Raw genomic sequence first — 13,120 nt, 5'->3', positions numbered from 1 at the left:
CACAATAAAGCGGGAGAGGGGAGAATAAATATTCATTGAATTAGACAAAAGGAATGAAAGGAAAGGAAGGTGATAGAAATAGGAAAGACAGTAGAATGAACTGGACATAACTTTCCTATGTTCATAGATGAACACACAACTAACGAAACTCCACATCATGTACAACCACAAGAATATAATCCTACTGTTATACTCTATGGGTGTACAATATGTCAAAATACACTCTACTGTCATGTATATCTAAAAAAAACTTAAAAATGATTTTCAGTGGTACAATGCCATGCCTAGTATGCATGAGGCTCTGGGTTAGATCCCCAACACCACACACACACAAAAGACCAGGTACAGTAACACATACCTGTAATCCAGCAATTTGGGAAGATGAGGCAAGATGATTGCAAGTCCAAAGCCAGCCTTTCAATTTACTGAGACCCTGTCTCAAAACAAAAAATAAAAAGGGCTGGGGATACAGATCAGTGGTAGAGCACAGCAGTCCTGGATTCAATCCCCAGGATCCCCCTCCAAATGAAATCAAATTTTAAAAATTTTAAATCTATTTTCAAAAAATTAGGAAGATTGTTTTATATTTTTGCAAAACTCTGATGTTTATCTTAATAAAAACAGTCTGATTTTCATATCCATTTCAACAATCTGCTGTATTAAGTTTTTAAGAATATAAAGAAAACCCAGCCTCAAAGTTCCATAGTTAGGAGCAAACTGTTGTATTTTTGTTAAAATACTCTATTTTTATTGATTAATTGACTGATACTAAGGATTGAACCCAGGGGTACTTACAACTGAGCTATGTCCCCAGCCCTTTTTATTTTTATTTTGAGCCAGGGTCTATCTAAGTTACTTAGGACCTTGCTAAATTCCTGAGGCTAGACTTGCAATCCTCCTGCCTCAGCCTCCACAGTCACTGGGATTACAGGCATGTGTCACTGTGCCTGGCTCATTATACTTCTTTAACATAACACATTCATTACTATCACAATGATCTTATCAAAAAGTCAAATATTGGCAACTGTCAAGCTCATAGTGTCAAATACAAGTTTTTCAAAATTCTATTTTTACTCGAAAGTTTAAATTGTATCATTAGCAACAAATATTGTCAGTTGTTCTCCCCTGTCATTACAGTTCCTTGTAATGACAGAACTTTTTTTTTTGAGCAAATGTAAGCCAAATCAAAGTCTATAACTATACTTTGACAGCAATTATTTCAAGTAAAAATGTATTCCATTAAAAAAGCAGCTAGTTTAGCTTGCAATTCAAACAACTGCACAAGTCTTTTCCCTGAGCAAACCATCAGATTTGGTATTCAATAAAAGTGCTTTACAGGGTACTTCTGAAGTCATCATATAGAATACAATTTAAAACTTACTCAAGAATTCAGATACAACAAAATCAATGTTTCATTGCCTCATCAAGGACATTAAATGTAAAAGGCATTTATTTTTTAATTCCAAGTATCTGCTAATAGAGAATACAACTATTAGTACAATTCAGTACCCCTGCCTTTCTTCATGCTAAGTAAACAGAAGTTTTGCCCACCACTGATTTTGCAAATGTCAATATAGCAAATAATGCCTTACTATTAGTAATAAAATAGTTTTGACCTCAAGGACCCCCAGAGTCTGGTGAACCACTAGAGATTTGAGAAACAAACCTTGAGATACCACTCTAACAACTGATGCATTACTTATATCACCTTTTAAAAGACAATTTTTAGTAAATATTCCATTACAAGTGTTTCAATAAATATCCATATCTATGTGGTAATATACTTCAAACCACTAACAGCTTAGCACCTCACACATAACAGGCACTCAAAAATATAAATGAATGACATAATTGTGACAGAAACTTCTTAATAATCAATCATCAAATACATACTATAATCCATGTTCAGAGCTAGGCACCTTTCTTTGGGTAACTTATAAAAGCTTATACACCAGAATGATAATTTTAAAATATGAGGGAAAGGTTTACCCCACATTTACATTTACTGTGTCAATGAAGAGAAAAATTATAAATATCTCAAAAATGAAAAATTACTCTTCAAAGGGATACTTTGAATTTTTTTTTAAAAGGAAAATAGTGAATACATACATACTCTGAAATTTTCCTCATCTTTAAGGTTAGACCTGCATGTCTTATTTTTAAGAAAAGGTTTTAAAATTCACCATAAAGCACAAGGTAGCATGTTAAATTCTGTTTTAAGCTCTACTCCATGAAACTAAAAACAGGCTTGCTCACATTCAGAAACCCAAACTGCTTTGGTGGTGCACTCCAGAATCCCATAAAGAACCTACAATTTGGGCTGGGGATGTGGCTCAAGCAGTAGCGCGCTCGCCTGGCATGCATTCGGCCCGGGTTCGATCCTCAGCACCACATACAAACAAAGATGTTGTGTCCGCTGAGAACTAAAATAAATAAATATTAAAAAAAAAAAGAACCTACAATTCCATTTCTCCTCAAGCTAAACAATCCTTACCTCTTATGTTTTTCATATATATTTTTAAGTGAATCTCCAAAATTAATACTGTACAGGTTACATTAAATGTGATGAGGGGTTATAGTTCAGTGGTAAAGCACATGCTTAGTATAGATAATGCCTTGGGTTTAATCCCCAGCAATAAAAAATAAAAAATAAAAATCAAGGGCTGGGATGTAGCTCAGTGGGGGCTTGCACAGGGCCCCTGGGATCAATCCCCAGTACTGGAGGAGAAAAAAAAATTTTTTTTTTTTTTTTTTTTTTTTTTTTTTAAATCAGTATAGCAGCCCAGCACCGTTGTACTCCCCTGTAATCCTAGCTGTTGGAGAGGCTAAGGCAGAAGGCAGGAGGATCAAGAGTTCAAAGCCACCTTCAGCAATTTAGCAAGGCCCTAAGCAACACAGCTTTTTAATTTGTTCCTTGTCTCTAAATAAAAAATATAAAAAGGGCTGCAGATGTGACTCAGGGTTAAGTGCCCCTGGTTCAATACCTGGAACGAAAAAAAAAAAAAAAAAAAAGAAAATCAGTATAGAAAAACCATTAAATGATTTCTTAAAAAACTTTTTTTTTTTTTTTTTTGCATACTGCTGGACATTGAGACCAGAGCCTCCCACATGATAGGCAAGTGCTCCACCGATGAGCTACAACCCCGCTCCATCAAGAACTGTCAATCATATATATTGACATTTCAATAAATAAATCTGTATAACCATACATTTAAAATATTCTGCAGTGTTAAAAAGAATAAAACCAGCTGGGCACAGTGACACACACCTGTAATCCCAGCGACTCAAGGTCCAGGGAGGAGGATTGCAAGTTCAAAGCCAGCCTCAGCAATTTAGCAAGGCCCTAAGAAACTCAGTGAGACCCTGTCTCTAAATAAAATACAAAAAAGGGCTGGGGATGTGACTCAGCAGCCAAGTAGCCCTGAGTTTAATCCCCAGTACCCAGGAAAAAAAATAAAATAAAACCATCTCATTTTTTGGACATGTCATGGAAAGATCTTCAACATTCACTATTGAGTAAAAAAAATAAACTGTAGGAATAAATTGTATAGTATGATCCCATTTATGTTTTTAGAAGATGTTTATGTGACATGTACAAATAAGAGTTCTTTCAATGATCCCAGTTTTATTCTGATGTTATACAATAAATTACAAATATTATAAAAATATACACATTTAAATGCCCATGCAGAGGAAAAAAATAGAAGGCCAAATACAAAAGGCCACATATTACATGATTTCATTTGTAGAAAAATATAAAAGCAGAAAAATCTATTGAGACAAAACAACAGCTTAGCAGATGCCTATGGTTGGGGGTGAAGAAAGATGGGGAAACAGAAGAAACAGCAGAAAAATGTAAGCTTACTTTTTTTGGGGGGAGAAGGGGGAGTGAATCCAGGGCCACTTAACCACTGAGAACATCTCCAGCCCTTTTTCATATTTTATTTAGAGATGGGGTCTTGCTGAGTTGCTTAAGGTCTAAGTTGCTGAAGCTGGCTTTGAACTCACAATCCTCCTGCCTTATTTTTTGAGATGAGAAAAAAGTCTGAAACTGATTATGATAATGGCTGTACAACTTTGTGAATATATCAAAACTCATTTAAGTGTATACTTTTAAATGTTAACTGTAAGGCAACAAGAATATACCCCAATAAAGCTGTTTATTATGCTTCCCCATCCACCTAAAAAGGAATGGAGAAATACATACCAATGTGGTTGCCTCTAAGGGGAATGAAGATGATAAAGTCTTTCAAATTTTACTCTATTTACTGCTATACCATTACAATGAGAAATATATTCATTTATTATCTACAAAACACAAAGGAATGTAAAAGGTAAATCTAAAATATCCTTCAAAAGTCCTTCATAAACTATCCTGAATTTAATGTTATTCAAATTAACTAAGAAACAGCCTGAAAAAAGAGTGAAGATACAACTCTAAGAATATTTCACATAGATACGAGCATTAGCCCCATTCCTGACAAATAAATCTTAAACATAATTTACTTATTTGATATTAGACACATACTATGTCCAGAGGGTAGAGATGGAAAAGAATAGATTGGTGTCAAACCAAAACACTATAGCCAACAGAAAGAAGCAAGGTTTTAAGTTAAGGACTTCTGCTACACAGCTGAGGAGACGATATACACAAAGTGGACTGGGGTCAGACAGTAGAAAATCTTGAATACCAGGCTGAAAACTAAGACTGTCCTTTTTTTTTTTTTTTTTTTTTATGGAAAGCCACTGAAAGTTTTTACAGACAGGCATGACAGACAAAAGAAGGGTGAAACTAACATAGCAACCAAAGGGCAGAAACTGAAAGCAGAGAATAGCAGGAAAGGTAAGGAAGTGATGAAGTTTTCAAAAATAGGAACACTTGCAAACAGTACTGTGAGATTACTGGTGTTTCAATTACTAATTCATGTTCAAAAGGGTTGTTTGTTTTGTTTGCTTCATCTAAGGAAGAAAAGAAAATGAAAAAAAGATAGTTTATTCATTTTGATGAATTTTAGAAATTCATGATAAAGAATAAAGAAGGATTGCCAGAAAATTCAGAGGGCAAGTTTCTAGGCCATTATCTTTTGTGACACCACTGAAACCTAGAGGGAATAAGAAAAAAAAAGAGCAGAGGGAATCAAAACCAACAGGAGTTCCTCAATTTTTTCTTTTTTCATACTAGGAATTCAACCCAAGGGCACTTACCCACTGAGCCACATCCCTAGCCCTTTCTATATTTTATTAGACAGGGTCTCATTAAGTTGGTTAGGACCTCACTAAACTGCTGAGGTTGGCTTTTAACTCAGGATTCTCCTGCCTCAGCCTCCCCAGATGCTGGGATTATAGGGCTGTGGAAATATAGGCATGCACCACAAGAATAGCAAAAGGTACAATGGTAATTAAAACAACAGATACTCCTTGACTTACAATGGAGTTACCTCCTGATAAACCTAACATAAGGTGAAAATGTCTTTTTTTTTTTTTTTTTTTTAGGGGGAGGAGTAAACAAGAAACAAGAAGCACTTAATTAACCACTGAACCACATCCACAGCCCTTTTTTATTTAGTTTTATTTTGAGATAGGATCTCCTTAAATCGAGGTGGAAATATCTTAAATCAAAACTACATTTATTACACCTAACTTACCAAACATCATAGTTTGGCAACACAGTATACTCTAGGATATTGGATTCACTCTTACCACTTATACAGGTGGCTGACTAGGAGCTGTGGTTTGCTGCCTCTCCCCTTATCACATACGGCTAGCCCAGAAAAAGATCAAAATTCAAAATATGAAGTATAGTTTCTATTAGCTGTGTATCACTTTCCCACCATCTGGAAGTCAAAAAATTGTACACTGGGTAAAAAAACTGTATATTGTACTTCTGAATTAATGGTAAAATACAACTAAGTACTTTAAAACTTCTCTACTGAAGTTTTTTTTTTTTTTAATCCTAATGGTAAAATTGGTTAAATAAATGCAGATTTAACTGAATACCAAATTCTGACAATTTGAATTTAGAGAATGGTCATTTTCACATCCTTAATTTCATCAACCGATCCTTCCACAATACTATTTTCATTGCCTATATAACCTTTCTATAACATCTCCTCAAAACAATGTTACCTACCAATTTAATACCATGGCAACACTGCTATGAGATTAAAAAAATATGAGTGGAGCAAATTCTCATTGCCACTTTCTCTAAATGCCAGTTAAAAACTGATAAGCATCTAAACAAGGCACCAAAACTTGCCATATTTGATTGTTAATATTTCCAAAAACATACTTGCAATAAAATTATACACATTATTTTATGTGTATAATATTTTATCAAATGTTCTGATTCAGAAGAAATGTTGGCTTTTTGTAAAACCTCTCTGCCAACTTTTAATCTTATCTGATATACTATGCAAAAGAAAATAAATCAGGCGTGATGGCACACACCTGCAGTCTGAGCGACTAGGGAGGCTAAGGAAGGAGGATTCAAAGTTCCAGGCCAGCCTGAGCAACATAGTGAAACCCTACCTCAAAATAAAAAATAAAAAGCACTGGGAATGTAACTCAATGGTAAAGCACCCCTGGTTCAATCTCCAATACAAAAATAAATAAATAAATAAAATAAGAAGAAAAAAAGAATAAAGGTAAAACAATTAATGAACTTTTACTTCACTTACAACACTTGAATCAGAAAACCATTTGTATTGCTCTCCAAAAGCACAAAAAAGTCTGTCATATAAATATAAAACATTTGCAAAGTTTTGTACAAGGCCATTTGTCAAGACATTGTTCAAAATAGCAAACAAAGGTTTGGGGGTGTAGCTCAGTGGTACAGCATGTGCTTAATATGTAAGATGCCCCCAAGTTCATTCCCTAGCATTCTTCCCAAAATAGCAAAAATATATAAATAATCTGTGTTATGATAGAGACTAATTGAGTATAATATAATGTAACCTTTCAAATGATTATACAGACTAATACTTACTAACCTGGAAAGGCAGCCATGAAAATAACAGATTACAAATAAAAAATACTGTGATCTCTTTCTGTGATGAATATATATACACTTACAGTCATAGAAAGCGTAAATGAATAGATACCCAGATGTTAACCATAATATTTCTGAGTGCTGAAATTACAGGTGTTATTTTTCTGCTTATTTTTCAGTATTCTCTGAAATTTTCCCCAGCAAAACAGTATTTGCAAATATTAACACGCATGGACTGGGGTTTGTACCTCAGTGGTAGAGGTAGATATTTCTTCCCAGTTCCCACTACATCCATGAGCCTAGCTCGTGAGAGGCACTGGGTTCAATCCTCAGCACCACATAAAAATAAAGGTATTATGACATTCTGCAATAAATTTTTTTGAAAATACATATGGGCTGGGGTTGTATCTCAGCGGTAGAGCGCTCACCTAGCATGTGTGAGGCTGTGGGTTCGATCCTCAACACTACATAAAAGAGTATTGTGTCCTCTTACAGCTAAAAAATAAATATTAAAAAAATTAACACATGGGGCTGGGGATGTGGCTCAATGGTAACACGCTCGCCTGGCATGTCCGGGCGCTGGGTTCGATCCTCAGCATCACATAAAAATAAAAAATAAAGATGTTGTGTCCATTGAAAACTAAAAAATAAATATTTTTTAAAAATTAACACGTATGATTTTAACTAACAAACTCCAAACTTTTTTGCAAGAAAGCTGCCAAAGCCTAAGGAATAGCCAAAAATACTGTGACATAAGAGCAAAAGGGAAAACATTAACAATACCATAACTAGAATTCTTTATGAACTAGGCATTCTAGAGGACTACAGGACAGTCTTGCCACCTTTAAGGAGGCCTACAAAAGAGTTCTGAAACTACAAAACCTAGGTTCAAATCTCTGTCCCTTTTATCTGTATGACCTTGCATTAGTCACTTACCCTTTTTAGACCCACTTTATCTATAAAAAGAAGTTATTACTTGCCTTTCCTATCTAAAAGAACTGTTGGAAAGATAAGAGATAATGTGACACATTATAAACTAAAAAGTACCATTTAAGTAAGATATTATTCAAACATTAAAAAAAAAAAAAAAAGATGCTTAATGGCAGAGCCAAAAACTTCAGAAAACACAGCAATCAATTTCATGAAGTAATAAACCAGGGTTTTTTTGTTGCTGCTTATTTTTAAAGGCTACATCTCATCATAAACATTCAGTTTTCTCACTACAACCATGAGCCATTTATTTTCTTATCCCTAGTTACCAGCAAGAAAGAGTACAAATTACACTGAACTCAAAAGCCTCAGCAAGAAGCCTGGAGCAGCATGTTGATGGAGTTCACCAGGAGAAACCCAAGGTTAATCAGCTATGGACTCGACACTAAGCACCACTACAATCAACAGGGATTACAAGACACTCTTTGAAGAGAAAGACAATGCAATCACCCAGGAGAAAACCACAGAGGAAAAGAAAGCAGCATTTCAAACAATTACATGAAATACTTAAAAACTAAAGTGCTTTATAAACTGTTTTTAAATACTGTTCACAAAATTAGTGACATAAAACAAAAGCCATCTAAATGTGGCACTTGTCAAAAGCAAGTTATGGAGATTAAAATGAAATCTACAAATAAATTGTCTGATACTTGCCTCTATTTGAAATAAAAGACAAATTACACCACAAAGATCAAAACTAAGTGGCTATTTCTTGAAAACAAAGAGGCAAAACATGACAACAGAATCTAATTACATGCTTATAAAGTAAATACTTTTAAAAGTATGGTTTTTCTTCCCATTGAATTTCATTATTTACTCCACTAAAATGATGATTAACATCTTCCCTCCTACAGTTCCTCTGTGTTAAAATAGCAGTAAAACTTGGTTTAAGTTTTAATACAGAAAACAGTTGTTTAAAAAAAAAAAGTATTTTTAAGAGGAGCTACAAGAAGCTGTCAGATTATTAACTATCAACATCACCTGGCTATCACACCCTCCCACTTTTAAGTTGGTAAAGACAATAAAATACTCACTCTCCGTATTCCCACAAAAGTCTTTTATGGGTAGATCCTTAATGAAAAATTAAACTTTTCATAAACAAATGTGCACAGAGTACTCATTTTGATATGTATGACTCACAATATAATTTTTATTGGCAGTACCTTGAAGTGTTGCAGCTTGCACTATTCCTATAGGGGATATAGATCTGTTTTTCCCATCTAGATCTTTGCAGATTCCTTATAGATTTAAAAGGATTCACTAAAAGGGCCATGTGTAAAATAATTATAAACACAATCCACAGCTAAATTAAATGAGGACTGTGAACTAGGATAACAAAAAGTCACTGTATTTATCAAAAGCCTCTCAGTTGAAAGTACTGTATTTCCATTTAGATTTTTTTTTTAATCTAGGTTTTTCTTTTTTTCTTTTTTTTAGTTATAGATGGACATAATACCTTTGTTTGTTTATGTGGTGCTGGGGATCTAACCCAGTGCCTCATCCATACTAGGCAAGTGCTCTACCACTGAGCCACAACCCACGCCCTGTTTTTCTTAATTCTTACTTTGATTTTTTTCTACCTTTTTAGGGTGTATGTTATTTACCTCCAAAAATCACAAACAAAAAACCCTGCAAATATATTTCCAAAAGGAGTATCTTCCAAACTTGACTACATAAAAAATATATGTGCACATTCTTAAATAACTATAGTTGGCTCCTGAGATTACCTCCCCCACTCCCAAAAAAAGAACAGTAAATTTAACCACAATGAAGCATTAGCAAAATTTTTAACACAGCTATCACCAGTTAAGTAATTCATCATAGCTCCTCAAGGTCTCAGGCACACACAATGATATACAAACATGTCAAAACAGTTATTATAATTTAAAAAATTATAAAACAGTAACATAAAAGTTGAAAACTCCTCTGGAAAAACTCAAGATGATTTTGGAGACAGCAAAGAAAGGAGACCAATTTTAGATAAATAACATTTCCCCAAGTGTTGAGTGTTCATCTGATATTTACTCATTTTTGCAAAGAGAAAACTTTACCTAACAAGACTCACACCAGGGATCTCATCTATCCTCAAAGGCACTTTCTTAAAATGAGAAAGAACAAAGAAGTAAATCTCCCAGCATGTGCTTTCCATACTAGTTTCTTCGGACAACATCAAGAGTCACAATATAGCCCCCACAAGCTTTTCAGTTTTACTCTATGGTCCATGTATAATAGAACTGATAAGCTATTTCAAAAGGACTGCTAAAAAAATAAATATTAGAAGGCAAGGATCACAGCAACATAGTAACTATTTTGGGAAACGATAGAAAACACATATCTTAAAGTTGTGTACTTTTTCATTTCAAGGGTTAATTACCTCCAAATAGTCAAATTCCTGAGGCTTTATCCTTTCAAGTCAAACTGAAAGGAAAAAGAAATCATCCATTCCAGTTCTTCCCTGCCTTAAATGTGTAATTAGAAGTAAATTTTAAAAGAATGGCACTCAAAGCCAATATACAAATACACAAATCTCGCAATGTTAATGCTCCCAAGTTATTAGGGAAAACGATCTTTCAATGAGGCTTTTCCATAGAAAAACTCTCCAGAAACGAACCAGGTGTTTGGTGTTTTACAAGTTGTTTCATCACAATGGAGAAAAAAATAAGTGACTTTTATTAACTATAAAAAGAATTTACAAATATCCCCAAGGATTTACAATCGTATATCCCAATCTCCACTCTGACTGAGATGTCAATTCTCTGGGCTGTGATATAACCAGCTGTTCGGTTCACACACAGGAAGCCACAGAGAAGGGAATATCGCGTTCAGAGCCTCGAAATAATATGCGTTAGTTAAGAACTGCTTGCTACTAAACCAAAATTATTCAAGCGGAGCCCCATTTGTCACAATCCAATCATAAGGGTTCCACCCCCTCCCCCAACTGCTTGTGTAGTGGTATATCTGCTTCGGTAAAGAAGCCATCATCAGGTAAAGATTGGGGTGGGAGAAAAAGCGGGGGAAAGGGGGCACCCTTTCATCTAATTTCGCGAGGCGTGAGTAATTGGTACAGTTGAGAGGAACGGAGGAACGTTCTATTTATTGGGGGTTGAAGTAGGATGAGGGGGGGGAGAATTTCGTTCAAATCAACATGGCCAGCAAGATGTCCCTACAAACAAAAGGCAACGGGGGGATATAAACACGAACCATTCACCTCCATCAGCTATAGCATCGCCATCATGGTGTGTGCAGAGACCCCCAAAGGCTCCTCTCACCCTCCACGCCAGTCAAAGCAAGAGAAGGGAGAGAGGAGCTGCATCCCACCACCCACTACTCCTTCCAAATACACACTCATCGAGGGGGTTTCTCCCCACTCCCCGGTGGTCCGGAATCAAAGAGAAAGAGTAACGTCCCACCCAGGCAGACTCCCCCGCCACCCCTCAGCCGAACCCCAACGCCGGCCCGAGGTTCCCTAAACTTTACCGGAGCTTCTCCCCCACCTCCCCACCCCGTGGCCCCAGGACCGCGCTTCCCACTAGCGGGGCAACCCTGCGCCTCCTGACAGGCGGGCAGCCGGGAGAGGCAAGTCCGGGGCGGGGGCGCCAGGGAATCCACGGAGGGGCGGGGCGGCCGGAGCCAAGTTCCCGGGGGTCTAAGAAGAGCGCCTGACAGGAGCCCGGGACTGCAAAGGAGGAAGAGGAAGCGGCGGCGGGGAGCTTTCCCAATCCCCCCCTACGAGAACACCCTGCCCCCAGCCCCCCATGGGGGGCGGGGAGGCGGGCTGCAAGGTGAGGAGCCCGAGCCGCGGAGACAGTCGCAGCCCCTACCTCCCGACCCGCTCTCTCTTCCCCCGCCACCCCCGCCAGAGGCGCCCACAACAATAACACGCCGGGGACGACCCGTCAGCGCCCCCGAGGCACCCGGGGCCCGCGGCCCGCCGCAGCCAGGCCCCCTCTGCTGGGACCGGGCGAGCCTCTCCTCCCTACAACTCCAGACCCTGGTGGAGCCAGGCCCGAGCGGCCCCCCAGGGTCGGACCCATCCCCCCCAGCACCAGCAGCGCCGTCTCCGCGGCCGAATATTAGAAGTGAATTCGAGCTGCGCTTTACCTTTAGTTCCGCACTGTCCGCCATCTTGCGTCTGTCAGCGCAAGCGCAGTGAGCCTCGCCGGGGGCCGCTGCTAGACCCTCCCCTCTGGCCGGCCTGGCCCCGCCCCGCCCCGCCCCTCCGCCTCCCCGGCCCGCCCCCGGCCTCCGCCCCGCGCCGGGCGCTCGGAGCCCCGCCCTAGGCACGTACCGCAGCGAGACAAGCACGTACTATTTAAATAATGGCGCCAAGAGGCGAGGTTTGACAGTTACTCTCCCCTCGGCCTCCCCGCCCCCATTCTCGCTCTGCAGGGGCCTCCAGGGAAGGGACCCAGCTAGAGGGACGCTGGCCTGAGCCCCGCCCCTCGGGATGGGCGGAACCCTTCGGCCAAGCTTCGATGCCTACAGTCGTAGAAACAATAATGACCCCTCCCCCAACCAGCAAGGCATTTTCAGCACCTGCTACCTGCGAGGTTACGCGTGGGCCAAAAGTAACACTCCGTTAAGTTTAAGGAGCACTTGAAGCATTTCTGGACTTATTGGCTCAGATCCTCCTCATAACGCGGTGAGATAAGGAAAGAAGAGATTGTTCTTCCATGGTAAATATCCCGAAATGAAAACTCAGGAAAAGTGACTTGCCCAAACAAGTACTGCTTAACAGGGGTGCCCTAAGATAAAATTCCGAAGATGTCCATTCATTAACTCTTTGTTTTCAACAAGTATTTATTTAGCGACTATCTGCTGGTTCTCTGCAGTGGGAAATTAGACAAGATCCCTGCCCTCCTATCATTCTCTAATGGGGAAACAGACAAGTTAACTAATAAATAGCAAAGGGTGATGAATGGCAGAAAGGAGCAAAAAGTCCAGTAAGAGGAAGAAAAAAGGTGTAAGAGGAGGTGTGCTTAATCCTCTGCTACACTGCTATTCCAAAAACAATGAAAGATTATTTCATACCTTTTCCTTTCTACTAAAAGCGTCCTATACTTCCTATCCAACCCCTATTTTCTATTGGTCAACTTTGCCTCATATCTCATGGGAAAAAATGAAAGATAAGAGACATGAATT

General features: G+C 38.4%; 1 protein-coding gene across 2 annotated transcripts in view; it reads right to left on the bottom strand.

Moving 5' to 3' along the window:
• Positions 1 to 12,111, bottom strand: part of Pias1 (protein inhibitor of activated STAT 1) — a 126,862-nt gene extending 114,751 nt beyond the window's left edge. The window contains exon 1 of one of the 2 annotated variants that reach the window (XM_076850996.2): positions 12,080 to 12,111. In XM_076850996.2, coding sequence (XP_076707111.1) covers positions 12,080 to 12,103 — 24 coding nt within the window. In that variant the 5' untranslated portion in view covers positions 12,104 to 12,111. Of the gene's footprint in view, positions 1 to 358; positions 396 to 12,079 lie in introns of those variants that run through there. The other variant, XM_076850998.2, reaches the window with a different exon arrangement.
• Between the last annotated feature and the right edge of the window lie 1,009 nt (positions 12,112 to 13,120).

This window comes from Callospermophilus lateralis, chromosome 3, assembly GCF_048772815.1.
Source record: "Callospermophilus lateralis isolate mCalLat2 chromosome 3, mCalLat2.hap1, whole genome shotgun sequence".
In the NCBI taxonomy this organism is placed as follows: Eukaryota; Metazoa; Chordata; class Mammalia; order Rodentia; family Sciuridae; genus Callospermophilus; species Callospermophilus lateralis.
The sequence above is the reverse complement of the archived record's forward strand: the minus strand, read 5'-3'. Positions and strand labels throughout refer to the sequence as shown.